Consider the following 15,715-nt stretch of genomic DNA (forward strand, 5'->3'; position numbering starts at 1 on the left):
CTAGGATTTATGGCTTCCGCCATTCCTTTTACAAAACGCCACATGAGAAAACTTCATTAGTTCTAAAGCCAGTTTGGCTTTAGCATTCTCATCACCTGGACTTCTTAGTTTCTCTTCTTCCATGCCTCAAGCTGGAATTTTAAGTGGTGAATTCAGCATTTGACTCAATCCAGGGCTCCCTTTTCAACCCCTCTTCCCTCTCAGGAGCTGTTCACAGATGCTTCAGTCGTGGGATGGGGAGTATCCTTTGGTTTTCTAAAGGTGCAAGGTCCTTGGTTAACTCAACAAAGGAAAGACCACATCAATGTCTAAAACAGAGGAAAGCTGTTCTGCTGGCCCTTCAAGCATTTCATCACCTCTTCTTCCCAGGGCCCCTCAAGGTGTTTACAGACAATATCACAGTGATGTGGTATATCAACAAGTAAGGAGGGGTCAAGATCGCACCTCCTGTGCCAGTCGGTTCTTCTAGTGTGGGAACTAGCTATACGGTATCGTGTGACACTTCAGGCAGCTTATAGTCCCTCAGGTCAGAACATTGTGGCAGACTCTCTGAGCAGGTGTATAACACAGTCTCATGAGTGGATGCTTCACAGGGGTGTGTTTCTGGACATTGTCTACCAGCAGGGTACTCCTCAAGTGGATCTTTTTGCCTTCATTCTGAACAGACAGCTTCCTGTTTTTTGTGCCAGAGTCACAGGTCCTCTAGTCTGGAAGGTAAACACCCTTTCTTTTCCTGGAACAGGATGTTTCTTTATGCCTTTCCTCCCCTTCCCCTCATTTTAAAACCCTGTTCAAATACAACAGCATGCTCCCAGAATCTTGTTGGTGATGCTCTTTTGGCCCAGACAGCATTGGTCCCTCTTCTGCATGTAGCCAAGGGTAATCATCACAAGTTACCTCATCCATCTTCACCTGTCCACTCTTCAACTGACACTGAGGTTGATAGGATTTTGATTCCATACAGACACCTTTTTTCCTGAGGATGTGCTTGGGGTCCTGCAGGAGGCCAGGAAGCCCACAACTAGGAAATCCTGCTTATCCAGATGGAAGAGGGTTTTCTGTTTGGTGTCTTTCTTGTAACCTGGATCCACTTTCTGTGGATATTCCTTTGGTTCTATCTTATTTAAATGAACTGCTTAACACTGGGTTGGCTTATTCTTCTTTTAAGGCCCACTTATCAACTATTTCTGCTTGTCTGCCTTTATGTCCTCCTTTAGGTTCTACATTTGAGGCTAAACAGTTTCTTAAAGGCATCCTTTGTATTAGACTACCCACGAAGTCTGTCCCTTCTCCCTGGGATCTTAATTTTGTTTCAGAAGAATTGACCCAGGCTCCTTTTGAGCCTGCAGCTTCAGCTTTCTTACAGTATTGTTCTTGGGAGACTGTTCTTTTGTTAGTCCTTACTTGTGTATGAGCTTCGAGGCCTTATGGCTTGTCCTTCTTTTTTAGTGTTCCATAAAGACAGGGTGTCCCTTCATACTAATTCTTCTTTTATGCCCAAAGTGGTGAATGAGTTGTCTCTTAATCAGTCTATTTCTTTGCCCACTTTTTCCCTTCTCCACAATCTGCTAGTGAGAAGGTGTTGCACATTTTGGATGTGCATAGACAACTCAGATTTTATTTGGATAAGACTAAGACTTTTCATAAATCTGATCAGCTGTTTGTTTCCTTTCATCCTAGATCCTTAGAATTGGCTGTTTCCAAGCAAACTATTTATTTTTGGATTTCTAAAGATATTTCTTTTTGTTGTACCTTCCATGGTAATAGCGTTTCTTCTTCTGTTAAGGCTCATTCTACTAGAGTTTTGGCTTCTTCTGGTGCTTTTATCAAGGGTTTGGATACTAACACTATTATTGAGGCAGCTACCTGGACTTCTGTGCATACATTTACCAGGCAGTATAATTTGGTTGTGATATCCAGAGCTACAGCTAGCTTTCCTAGGGCCATTCTGCACGGGTTCCTGGAGAGCTCTGCAGGTCCATCCTCCTCCCTCTCTTCTTCCAGAGCTTTTTCACTATCCCTATTGTAAAAAATACTGCAACAGTGAAATGGAAGGACATAGTACAGTTGTCTAACACCTTACCACATTGGTAGATGTCCTTCTCTTCACTGTTGCAGTATTCACTCCCTCCCTCCTCCCCGGTTCTTTTCTCTTCTGGATGTACTGTTACCTCTTTTTCCTTGGACTGACATTCTTACTGGGGCTCTCATTTCAGAGGATGGTATATCCGGATATCACCTTTATGCCCTACTCTATATGCAGGGAGCATACATGTGACGTACGGCATATCTTAAAGCAGCCTAAAGAGTTTGGTATACTGGTCAGATGTCGGGTCGTCCTTGGCAGGGGATCCCTGTTGTAAAACATACTGCAACAATGAAGAGAAGGACATCTACTGTCATGGTAAGATCTTACACAACTGTACTTTTCCGTAGTATTAACATAATATTTTTTACTTTAACAGGTACTTATTAGTAAGTGGGTCTGTGTATCATGTGACTTCTTAGAGAGAGCGTGATCAGTTCTTCAAAGGTTGTTTAATACACATTTCTGCCTAACTATTCACTCAGCCATCTTGACTGTATGTATTCTTAACTGTATGCATACACTGTATACCATGCATTAGTTTCTCAAGACTAGCTCCAGGGCCCCCTTTAGTACCTTTTTTCTTCAAGATTCAGCCTTCTGGTTTTGGCCCTGAGCTACTTTCAGCCTGCTGTATTTATTGTTTGGGTTTAAATTCAGTAGTTAACCCATTAAGGAGGGTCCCTCTTGTTAGATGTAGTACATACATTATCATCGTATCAGCTGATCTACGAGGGGCCCTTCTAAATACGTCCCAGATACCTTCCTGCCATTCCCTTGTAACTGGATGGTCAAGTCCATCTAGCCTAGGAAGTTAGGTGTGTACTCGATATATTGCTGTTTAGCAGTGTATGCATCACAATCATTCATTGTTAATGTCTTGAGCTGTGGGGAGTGTGCTTACTCAGTGTCTGGGTGAACTGATAGGCATAGGAGAGGCACACTTATGTGGTCAGAGAGTGACACTGCAAAGTAGCTAATAATGGGCATGCACTCCCCTGAACATGGAAACTTCCAAAAGTTGACGATGTAAATGGCCTCCATTGAAAAAAAAAATGTTAGTCAACATTACTTAAAACATAGTACAAGTAATATTAGTACAATTATTAGAAAACTGGCTGATGTAGTCCCTAACATATTCAACAAAGAAGTGGCAATGGGTGCCAGCACAACCCATGTGTTTGCCAATTTGGTGATGGCTCAGTGGGTAGGTAGTACAACATTTATTTAAACTTCGGTTTGGAAGTATGTTCCTTTTTATGAGGTTTGTTGATTACCTCATTTTGTTTGGACTAGTCCAATACGACTTAGTTTTGATTTTTTAAAAGGTGTCAGTGTTGACCAACTATGTCCCAAGACTCAAACTCCACGTTCCTAACCACCCTGGAGAATATTAGAGTCCAACCTAACACTCTCGTACTGGGTGACTTCAACTACCCCTCCATTAACTGGGAAAACTACTCATGTACCAATACACTTGCCGAACGTTTCCTGGAATTCATTTATTCCAATGCCCTGGACCAGCCCATTCTTACCCCCACTAGAGGTGGCAACATCATTGACCTGGTCATTACTAACGTGGGGGACCATTGCTCTACACTAATAGTCAACTCCTCCCTGGTTAGATCTGACCACAAACTAATCACCTTGGAAATACACATCCCTCCCACCCCACCGCCCACAAAGGTAACCACCATGAAAAACTTCTCCAAAGCTAACTTTGGTCTCCTAAAAACCGAGGTGGCTAACTTCACGCACTCATGCAGATGGAGAATAGTTGCATGACTGTCGAATAATACACTAACACACTGTACGAACACGTACATAAATGCATGGATCTCGCCATACCCAATAGAACCAAGATGCTTTCCTCCAAAAAAAAAAGGAAGCCAATCTGATGGTCCCCTGCCATAAACAAACTCTACAACAGAAGAAGGAAACTGATGTGGAATAAGGTGAAGTCCCAAGACTGGAAAAACTCCCTTATTAGTCTCAACAAAAAGTTGAGATCCCTCATCAAATCCTCTAAAGCTAGCTATGAAAACAGAATTGCAGCAGATAATAAAGACAACCACAAGGCCTTCTATAGTCATGTAAAGAATCTCCACGGCAATACCCAGATTTGCTCTGAGCTACTGCACAATGGTACATCTTATACCGAGCCAACAGATATTGCCAGTATACTGGCCGACAAGATTCAGTGCCAACTTTACCTCCCCCCCCCCAAAGGACCAATCACAATGCTAGTAGATTGCCAGGCGCCCAGTATTACTACTGCACAGGTTAAAACAGCACTGTCCAAGGCCACAAATACAGCTTCTATGGGACCTGACAGTATCCCTCTACATGAAGTAAGGAGTGAACTGGCACCTCACCTGTGTGCCCTGTTCAATCAAAGCCTGACCTCAGGCTTTGTCCATACCAAATGATGCACTGCTACAGTAATCCCTCTCCACAAAGGAGGAGCGAATACAGACCCTGAGAACTATCGCCCCATTAGCCTGACGAGTCTGATATGCAAAGCTATGGAATGCATCATCATGGACATAATAAACAAGGATATAGGGAATCTCCAAACTCTGGATCCCACACGGTTTGGTTTTGTGAAGAGTAGATCATGCCTGCTCAACCTGGTCGACTTCTTTGAGTCAGTCACCAGAACTGTGGATGAAGGCAAGGTGGTTCATACAGCCTACCTCGATCTGGCCAAGGCCTTTGATACCATTCCCACTCAGGAGTCATAGAAAAACTCACTAAGCTAGGCATCAACCCCTATATCACTAGGTGGGTTGCAAACTGGCTCACAGATAGAACTCACAGTGTAAATGTAGCTGACTCCAAGTCAGACTGATGACCAGTCACGAGTGGAGTCCCACGGGGTTCGGTCCTGGGTTCTCTCCTGTTTGGTATTTACTTCTGTGAAGTCCAGGCCAACACAAAAGGACTCTGGCTGACAAAGTTCGCACACAATTGCTAGTTAGGAGCCATTATTAACTCCCCAAGTGATATTGACATCCTACAGAAAGGCCTCACTGAAACCGACGACTGGTGTCAGAACCATGGCTTTAAGCTCAATGCCAAAAAAATGCACCGTCATCCCCTTTGGGAAAAACCCGGTTCCCATGAATTACCCCATCAATGGTAGTCCACAGAACACAGAAGGTGTTATAAGAGATCTGGGAACACAGGTTGACAGCAACCTATCATTTGACTACCACATTGCCACTGTGGTCAGAAAATCCTTCTGTGTGGCACATCTCATTACTAAGGGTTTTGCATCCAGGAAGAAAGAGATCATTGTCTCCCTCTACTCTTCCCTCATTAGGCAAGTCATTGAGTACAATGCCCCATTTGGCATGTACCTCGCTAGACACCTGCAACAACTGGAGCAAAAGTACCTCACAAAGGGGATCCTAGGCCTTAAACAATTGTTCTATATGGACAGACTCAAAAAACTCCAACTATTCTCGGTCTGATATCGCCTACTTAGAGGCGATCTCCGCTTGCCTTAGAAAGCCATGCCTGACCAAGCTCTGTTAGAAATGCTACATTTAAAGAAATCCCAATCACTCCGCACCACACGCTCCAGAGACCTCAACCTCAGTACCACAATCAACAGAACATGCTGGAGAGACAGGTTCATAACCCAGAGACTGCCCATGCTATGGAATAGACCTCCCATACATGTCAGACAGAGCACCTCACTGGCCCTTTTCAAGAGAAATCTTGATGAGTGGATGGGAAGTAGAAAATTCACCCTGGGGATCACTCCAATGACTCTACTTGACAGAGGCACTGGGAACTAAGGTCGAGTGGCACGATGCCAGGGTAATCATATGGGCTAGGCTTGTAAAGGCTACAGGGCCATTAGCCTAGTGCACACCTATGAACCTATAAATAACAGTATAAATTTCCTCAAATTTCTTATTAGTAATTCAGGGCTTGAGGTTAGTTTTCTGGATTTAGTTTTAAGAGTTGATGTTTATAAAAAAGAATGTAGTAGTAAGTTATTTCAAAAGAAGGCTTTTACTAATAACTATTTATATTTTAGAAATCAACATACAAGAAGCATGAAGTTAAACATAGGCACAGGTCAATTTGTTAGGGCCTTTAGAATGATTCTGAAGGATGAAGATTCTGGGACAGAAAGTGTTTTATTAATTAATATGTAAAATATGTGTAGTGTTCACAGAAGTGTGTCAGGTGACTAATGTCTCATGTTTTCATATTATTTAAGATGTCTTTGGTTCATTGAACTTTGTTCTGATGAAGTTCCTTTGCATTTTTTTAAAAGAAAGCACTAAACTTCATTATTAAATGTTGTCTTCTTGGATCAACTGATTTGTTTTGTGAGTGTTTGTGGTTTTCAGCCCTTGCAAGTTTACAAGCCTTACTTTTGGTTACTTTCTAACAACATATTATTTGCCTTTGTCTTCTTAACAACAGGAATTGCCCTTTTTCCTGGAATGGCCCAGTTACTAAGCTGCAAACATTATTTCCATGATCACATTCCACCCCTGGAAAATCCTGGGCAGTTTGGAAAGATAGACTGCAAAACTGAAGAAATCAACTACACTCATCCATTCACTAATCAGACAATGGTAAGGATTAAAAACATATGTCAGTGCTCATCACTTAATCAGGAGGGCAGTCTTGGTATTCCAGATATATTTTATTCCAGAAATAAACATGAAAATAAATCTTGTGTTTTAGCTATGAGATTACAGACCCTTGAAGGGGTTACCCAAGTTTGATTCACAGTTACATGAGAATAGTGGCATGAGTTTGCATTTGTACATATTTCCTTGTTCACTTGTAAGCATAAGGAGATCATAAGTACTTGGATGATAGCAAGTTATATGTTGTCCAAACTGGTTCTACTTCAAAACAAAAAAAGCAAGGTAAGTATTACATTTCCTCCTAGATATTACTTTTCTCTGAGGTGCATCAACCTCAGAGTGGTAGTAGTAAGGTAAAGAGGGTTGGGAGCAAAGCCCCACCTGCAAAAATACTTTTTAATATTGTCACAGGAGCTTGCAAAATGACAGGCTTAACTGCGTGAATTACAGTAATATGTGCACTCAAGTTATCATTACCGAGTTGTTGTGACCATGCATATGTGATGTGATATTTTAAGGAAGCATAGCAGATCCGTGGCTATGATGTATTCCATTTAACAGTTGGCATTTATATTTTTGCTGAGTATGTAGGTGCACTGGACAGATACTAGGACATCTTTAGACAGGACTATGAAAGATGCAATAAAAAGTTTTTTTATGACATCATATCTTTACTGTTATTGCTGCAGAGGGATTAAATAACGTGGATGCAAGAAGCGCTGGCAGGTGGGGGAGTGGAATAAACAGCATACACTAGCTCACTCATCCTGAGGGAAGGGAGGCAGCAACTCTCACTGCTGCACTGGCATTATAGTAGGAGTCGCCAACAGTATTTGGGCTGAATCTGAAATGCAGATACCATACACTGCAGCCAGACTGAGGATGTGAGGAAGAACATATATATATAGGGTCAGTATTGTGGCCAACCCTGACAGATGCCACAGATATGTGGTGGTAAAGGCATATCGGAAATTCTTCCTGTGGCTGCTTGAATGACTTCCTCTCCTCCAAAGGGCCATCAACCTCCCTTCCCCAGTACAATGGATATTAGTACTGCCACAGCCTAGGTTCTGCAGAAGTGCAAACAGGTCAGGAGGAGAATGGGATTGATGATTGACAGTGACGGATGAAGGAAATGGGATAAAAGAATAATGTTAGAGCAATACAGATAAATTAACTATACAGTGAACATCTTTAATAGAAGAGCAGGACGAATAATATGTAACAATAAGAAAAAATTCTGTATGGGCAAAATTCAAGCTCATCATCCACACTAAAAAAACAGTTATAGTGTAGACAGTGAATGACTTATTTATTGAGCTAGCAGATCTGCAGTGCATAAACAGAGCTGTGTGTTTGTTAGTTGTCTCTTAATGCAGCTGAAAGGTGAATGAACACGGGGCATCACTGAACTGCATGCTATTCATTTGTATTACACAGTAAGCACCTTAAAGCAAGAGCTGACAGAGCTGGGGAAAAATGTTGTAGGGGTCATGCAGCAAGGGCAGTAGTGTGTGCCCTACAGTTACAAACCTTTTGAGGTCATGGAATGGGGGACTTACTTTAATGTATGCATATCAATGCAGGATGTAAATTTATTTTCAAGATGGAGCTTGAAACACTTGATGATGAGGGTGCAAAGGGAGCACAGCATTACAGGTTTTATGCTTAAGTTCAGGACATCAGTTGGACATGCTTATAGATAGGTATGGTGCACTAAGTTGTGGGCCGTGCCAGACACTGATAGGGTCAGCAGTACAGTGGCACAGTGAGTATCAATAGTGAAAAAGGCTCTTGATAAGAACAGCCTTGTGTGGGGGGGGTCACAGCAGTAGATACATAGGAGAAATATAAACAGTAAACAACACATCAATCACAACAGAGTAAATACAACAGTAAATAGATAAGACATCAAAGACAACAATAAAATAGATATTAGACAAATAAACAGCATGAAGATATCAAGGTGTACTAAGTCCAAAGGTGTAATAACACCAAATAAAGTAAAACCAGATAAACAGAGGGCATCAGCCAAATGCTAATTCATATAGATGGGTTTCAAGTCGTGTCTTAAAACCAGCCAAGGTAGGAGAACCTTTAAATAAAGCAGAAAGTATATCCTACATTTAAGGAGCTTGAGGGCTAAAAGACCAACATCTCGAAGATTCTAAATTATAGGGTAGAAACACTAAAAGACCTTGTGAAGTATTGCACAACGGCCTGACAGGTCTGTACTCGGACAGAAGGTCTTGAAGATAAGGCCAACACAGGCCATGAAGGGCTAAAGACATCAGAAGACACCAGAACAAGGGCCTTGTAAATTATCTACTGCTTGATTGGTAGCCAGTGCAGACTTCCCAAGATCGTTGAAATATGATAGAACTTGGGAAGCCCAGCCAGTAACCAGGCTGCAGAGCTTTGCACTAGGTATAAGCAGGCATGTTCTGAATCTGGAAACCCTAGTTCCACATATTGCAGTAGTCAAGATGGAAAGAGACAAGTGTATGTACTACTCTTTACTCATATCTCATCAGAACCATTGAATATAACACACCAGTTGGCATGTATTTGTCTAAGCATGTCAGTCAACTTGAGAAACCTCAAAAATTCATAACTAAAAAGGTCAGTAGTCTCAAGTTAACATTACAAATGGACAGCTCCCTCTCTCTTTACTCAGTCTCTTATAGACTCGTCTTGTGGAGATCTGTGCGTAGCCTTTCAAGACATAAAAGATCCAACCCTCTTTGACTACATATTCCTTCACAGAACAAATGGTAGCTGAAATACCTGGTTAAAGGAACTAAACATTCATCAACAGGTAAATAACACATGTTGGCATGACTGCTTCATATCCATTTGCCTTGTATTCACCTCTGAAACAAACTTCCACTACACATCAAACAGAGTAGCATCCTTGCCATCTTCAAGGTAGACCTAGATAATTGAGTGAGCAGCTTTAAGTTCTCCCCTATTTTATCTTGTCTTGCCTTCCTTGAGACTGGAGGGAACGTGTGAAATTTTTTTTTTTGGCAAAGTTTGTTGTGGTTTGCAGAGTTATTGCCTAGTACTTACCTATGAACATAAAGTGGAAGATTATTAGGTGGAATTAAGTGCTTGATCAAGGTCATATTCTACAAATAGGAATACAAAGACTTGACTACAGGTGAAATTGGATCCTTAAGCATTAGTCTCCTAAATCATGCACTTTAGACACAAAAGACAGCTTGTCACCACAGTAGAAAATATCTGGGGACAAGGCAGGCATAGAAGAATCCCTAAAAGTAGCATGCAAAACCATAGCAACAGTCTTATATATACTGAGCTTAAGCTACTTACTGACCATCCAGTCATACAAAGCTGTGTGTCATCACCCTAGCAGTAGGCTTCTCTAACAAATAACTTTCTAATGACAGAAAATGAACAGAGAAAAGCAAAGGACTAAGAATAAAGCCCTGAGGTACCCCACAATCAAGGGGATGAAAGGAAGATGAATTAACCCATGATATTACCCTATGGGTGTGCAGAGAGGCAAGAGGCAAACCAATTCAAATCAACACCAGAGATACCACAGTCATTTACTAGGTGGTCTAATAGTATGGCATGATCCACTGTTGATCTCTCACTACTAGGAGGTCATTAAAAGACTCTAGTAAGAGTTAACTCGCTGCTGTGCCTTGCCTTAAATCTAGCTTGGAAAGGATCACTGATGCCACATTCAGTCAAGCAGGATTCCAGCTAAAGGTATACTACTTTCTCAAGAACTTTACAAACAGGGAAGGGATGGTTTGAGATCAGATAATAGCTGTCTAGATTGTCAGAATCTTAACCAGTTTTTAAGTGGGGGTAACTAATGCTGCCTTTAATTATGATTGAAAATATTCTCAAGTGAGGTGATGACAGTCTGGGAGAGAGAAAAAAGAACCAATGAACTCTTAAGAATGCTACCACTAACTTAGTAGGATATGGGTAAATGGACAAGTGGTGGTACGCATACTGGAACAAAAGTGATGAAGTCATCATAGTTACGAATGGCAAACTCTTTCCATTCAAGCTGAATGCTCAACTCCCAATGTCAGTTGCAGAGCCTGTTATTAATACAGGGCAACAAAGATCTGATGAGAGCAATATTTGACAGCAAATCTTTTTGCAGCCAACTCAAATTCATCAGAAGATAAGGCCTTACAAGTAGCTAGACATTTGGAGTTACAGATATGCCCGATGACCTGAAATGGTAGCCAGATGATTTACTGACTCTTAAGATCACTCTAGAAAGATATGAAACAGTTTAATGATTCATCTCTTTATCATACGCAGACAAGTCAGCATCCCATGCAAGCTTATCCTCAAGTATAACAGATCAGTGCAATCTCTGGTCCAACCTACATCCCACTCTTGATGTCCCTGAGGGCCTGGTCAAACCAAGGTTTCTAAGAAACCAGGGAAGCAGATGAACATGGCCTAAGGCCACCTGATCAAGAGTCACAGATAAAGCCTGGTGGTAGGCATTCACAAGTCCCTTTAGATCATCAGCATTGTGGCTACGTATTTGTTCTTGAAATGAGAAACAAATGACTCTTAGTAAACTGGTTGAAGATTTCTACAGAAAACCTTACAACCTCTGGAGATTCATGATAGGATAGGTCAACCATAAACTGTATGATCAAGTGGTTAGACCAGATAACACCAAGTTGGAAAATCGGGTCAATGGTGTGAAATTGTGAAAAAGTAAATGTAGAAACCTCTTGTGTAAACCTAGAACTCTTTGTAATGCAGAAGACCACCTTAAAGGCTGCAGACACCTCATCAGCCCTGATCTTGAAACCTCAAGAATGCGCCAGCAGGAATAATTCAACAAGGAGACATGAAATTCATGAATTCCTGCAGGAATGTCCAAACACTACCTTGAAAGTACTAAATGCGAAGACACTCAAAGGGGGTTCCAGTGCTCGTGGCATATTCAGATGCAATGGTTGATCCAACTTTGACTTATCTCCAGGTCAAAGTGGACCAGTGAATAATGGCGACTCTACTACCAACCTTATCATCGCAGGGGATACTATATAACTGAAAATCCAGGAGGAATCAGGCCTACAAGTATGGGGCAAAAAACACCCTACCAAGTTTCTGGTGTAAATACCAGATGCCAGTCTTGCTGCAGACAGATGTGATGTTGAAATATAGTGTTTGTAGAGATGCCACAGAATGGTTGGTGGTGGTCTTGAGCTCATTTTGAAAGCCAGTTGTCTGATAATAGGTTGTATGCAGGAGCCATGGCACAAACTACTATGGACAGGAATTGTCCTACTATCAAAGTCTCCCTGCTGTCCAGATCCTGCAGTGGTAGAAACCTTCTCTGTTTTTTATCAGTACCTAGTCTCCAGTGTAACTTAATAGCAAACCAATTGATGGAAAAATGCGAAAGAGGCATAAGAAGTTCCTCTGTAACATAGGTAATTATGTCCCTAAAAAAATAAAGTCACGGTGCATTAAACTAAATGAAAACCACACATTATAAAATAGATTAAACTTAACAGTAATTTGCCAAAAAAAAGAATGCTAAAGCAGTTTATCAACACCTGTAAGGAAAATGATTAATAGAACAATCCATCAACACCTGTGAAGAAAACGGTTAGTAAAATAAAGCGAGGTTTGTTAGTTACATTAGACCCAAACTTGAGTATGGAATAACAATATGGAAACCGTATAAGAAAACAAGCATGAGTAAACTGGAAATAGTACAGCAGAAATATACCAAGGGCATCCATGGATGCGACAATTTAAGTTATGAAAGACTAAAATATCTGAACTTGTACAGTGTCTCTTACAGGTGTCTAAGAGGAGATTTTATTCGGGTATATAGGGCATTTAGAGACAGCTACCTCTGGGAATGTTTGGATTTATCACAAAGTACTAGAGAATCATCAGACAACCTGTGTAGAAGATTATATAGGAATGAGAAGTTACTAATTGGTTCTATGACAGAGTAGCTGATGCATGGAACAGACTACCAAATTACATCAAAGCAAGTACTAGTTGAGAGATTTTTAAGAACAGCCTGGACACTTATAAGAACAAGTGTTCTGGCATATTGGCAAGCTAGAAGGGCATTAATGCCTGTGCTTGAAATATTTGTATGTGTGTATGTATGCACGTAAGTAGATTGTCCACTAATAAAGTTTAAAATCCATAAAAAATAAATGTGAACTGTGTGAACAGTTGACTCCGCAGCACAACTGATCAACAGAATAATGATAGGCAAGTAATATGTTACTACTATGTAGGAGGAAACCTGTACCACAAAATAGGTTATACAATTGCATGCCCTATGTTACAAGTGCACAAGGTGCGGGGGGAGAGCTGGGTGTGTAATTGAAAGCACAACATAGTGGCATTGTGTTCCCAACAGGAGAACAGTGCACAGGGCAGTGGGGGGGGTTTATATAGCATACAGTCTACAGGTGGCATATGAGTGCATAGCTATTCCGTGCAGTATACAAAGAGACAGTCCTGGGTGTTGTGGATCATTGGTCTGCCAGGGGGCAGGCTGTTAAAAATGTTCAGCTGTGTTATACCCTTTACTAGTACATGTTTATCAAGATGCACAGCATGATCTTCCTGCTAATTTCTGATCCTATTTGTGATTTTTATTGATGAAAATAAAACAATCATTCCTAGGGGAAGTGATTGTCTTGGTCATGTCATAACATTACACTGCTTTGCTATCTTGTTGCCATTTACTGTGAAACACATGCATTTCAGACTGACATTTTATTAGTAATTGACAAATACATGACATAAACCAAAGACAACTGTTTTTAGGACAGATTTTATAAGATTTTTCTATTACTTGGGCTTCCACTTATGACAAAAAGGGAACTCCTGCACGTTGACCAAATGCACGGCTCAAAACAAAGACAATACAAGCAAAAACCAAACGAGCCAGCATACAGTGACCTGAAAATACTTTAATGGTATTAAACCATAAAAAACAACAAGAGACAAAGACCGGTTTCGGCCAGATCAAATCATAGCCTTCATCAGTGTGAAAAACAGAACATCAGTTGTTGAAACTAATAATTTATCATTTTAATTAAATCTGGCAATAATATAGGATTAAAAGTACATAATTTCTTCGAAACAGGAATCAATGGGCCCTGTAAAGAAACTATAGGCACAGCCATTCTTAACTTAACAACCTTATCCATAAAATATTTAAGAAAATCATTACAAATTATTGTTGAAGCCTGAACTGAGAAATAATCTTGAGCATTTAAAACAGAATCAATTACATCATACAAAATCCTAGGGTTATGTGAATTTTTAGAGACAAGGTTAGAATAATACATATTTTTTGCACATTTTACAGTATTCTGATAGACCTTCCAACTTTCCCTCAGAGCAATCAAAAATACAGAAAGCTTATTCTTTTTCCACTGCCTTTCACATCTTCTACATTCTCTCCTTGCAGCTCGAGTAATATCCGTTACCCACGGATTTCTTACTGAACTCTTCTTTTTCAAACGCATAGGGGCAATAATATCCAAAATATCCCTACAAGTCTCATTAAAGCAGCTTAAAAATCCATTCAATGTACACCCTTCCGGTATTTGAAACATAACCTATTTAAATAGTAAAGAAAACCTCTCAAGGACATCTTGATTAAAAAAAAGTCTGAATCTAACTGACACAGAATAATTTTCTACACTAGAATACAACTTAACATCAAATACAATAGGTTTGTGATCAGAAAAAACAGCATCATGTATACAAAGATTTTCCACAGCAAGCCCAGATGATAATACCAAATCCAGCGTGTGACCACATTCATGAGTGGCCCCATCAACACACTGATTTAAATTAAAACAATTTAACAGATCACAAAAATGTGAAACAAGTGGCTTATCTGGACAGCACACATGAATGTTATAATCCCCAAGTAAAATCTTGATCAAGAGTCACAGATAAAGCCTGGTGGTAGGCATTCACAAGTCCTTTGAGATCATCAGCATTGTGGCTACGTATTTGTTCTTGAAATGAGAAACAAATGACTCTTGGTAAACTGGTTGAAGATTTCTATAGAAAACCTTACAACCTCTGGAGATTCATGATAGGATAGGTCAACCATAAACTGTATGATCAAGTGGTTAGACCAGATAACACCAAGTTGGAAAATCGGGTCAATGGTGTGAAATTGGGAAAAAGTAAATGCAGAAACCTCTTGTGTAAACCTAGAACTCTTTGTAATGCAGAAGACCACCTTAAAGGCTGCAGACACCTCATCAGCCCTGATCTTGAAACCTCAAGAATGCGCCAGCAGGAATAATTCAACAAGGAGACATGAAATTCATGAATTCTTGCAGGAATGTCCAAACACTACCTTGAAAGTACTAAATGCGAAGACACTCAAAGGGGGTTCCAGTGCTCGTAGCATATTCAGATGCACTGGTTGATCCAACTTTGACTTATCTCCAGGTCAAAGTGGACCAGTGAATAATGGCGACTCTACTACCAACCTTATCATCGCAGGGATACTATATAACTGAAAATCCAGGAGGAATCAGGCCTGCAAGTATGGGGCAAAAAGCACCCTACCAAGTTTCTGGTGTAAATACCAGATGCCAGTCTTGCTGCAGACAGATGTGATGTTGAAATTTAGTGTTTGTAGAGATGCCACAGAATGGTTGGTGGTGGTCTTGAGCTCATTTTGAAAGCCAGTTGTCTGATAATAGGTTGTATGCAGGAGCCATGGCACAAACTACTATGGACAGGAATTGTCCTACTATCAAAGTCTCCCTGCTGTCCAGATCCTGCAGTGGTAGAAACCTTCTCTGTTTTTTTTATCAGTACCTAGTCTCCAGTGTAACTTAACAGCAAACCAATTGATGGAAAAATGCGAAAGAGGCATAAGAAGTTCCTCTGTAACATAGGTAATTATGTCCCTAAAAAAATTAAAGTCACGGTGCATTAAACTAAATGAAAACCACAAATTATAAAATAGATTAAACTTACA

The 15,715-nt window shown here is 40.5% G+C and overlaps 2 protein-coding genes across 2 annotated transcripts in view; one reads left to right on the plus strand and one right to left on the minus strand.

The window, feature by feature from the left end:
* The window catches only part of NENF (neudesin neurotrophic factor), a 1,081,512-nt gene that overhangs the window by 650,142 nt on the left and 415,655 nt on the right, over positions 1 to 15,715 (minus strand). The gene's annotated exons all lie outside the window — the stretch shown is intronic.
* Positions 1 to 15,715, plus strand: part of PACC1 (proton activated chloride channel 1) — a 245,467-nt gene that overhangs the window by 121,810 nt on the left and 107,942 nt on the right. The window contains exon 3 of the mRNA XM_044055402.1: positions 6,533 to 6,687. Within this exon, the coding sequence (XP_043911337.1) occupies positions 6,533 to 6,687 (155 nt within the window). The remainder of the gene's footprint in view (positions 1 to 6,532; positions 6,688 to 15,715) is intronic.

The sequence above is a fragment of the Protopterus annectens genome, chromosome 1.part2 (assembly GCF_019279795.1).
Source record: "Protopterus annectens isolate FY-2018-M chromosome 1.part2, PAN1.0, whole genome shotgun sequence".
NCBI classification, from domain to species: domain Eukaryota; kingdom Metazoa; phylum Chordata; order Ceratodontiformes; family Protopteridae; genus Protopterus; species Protopterus annectens.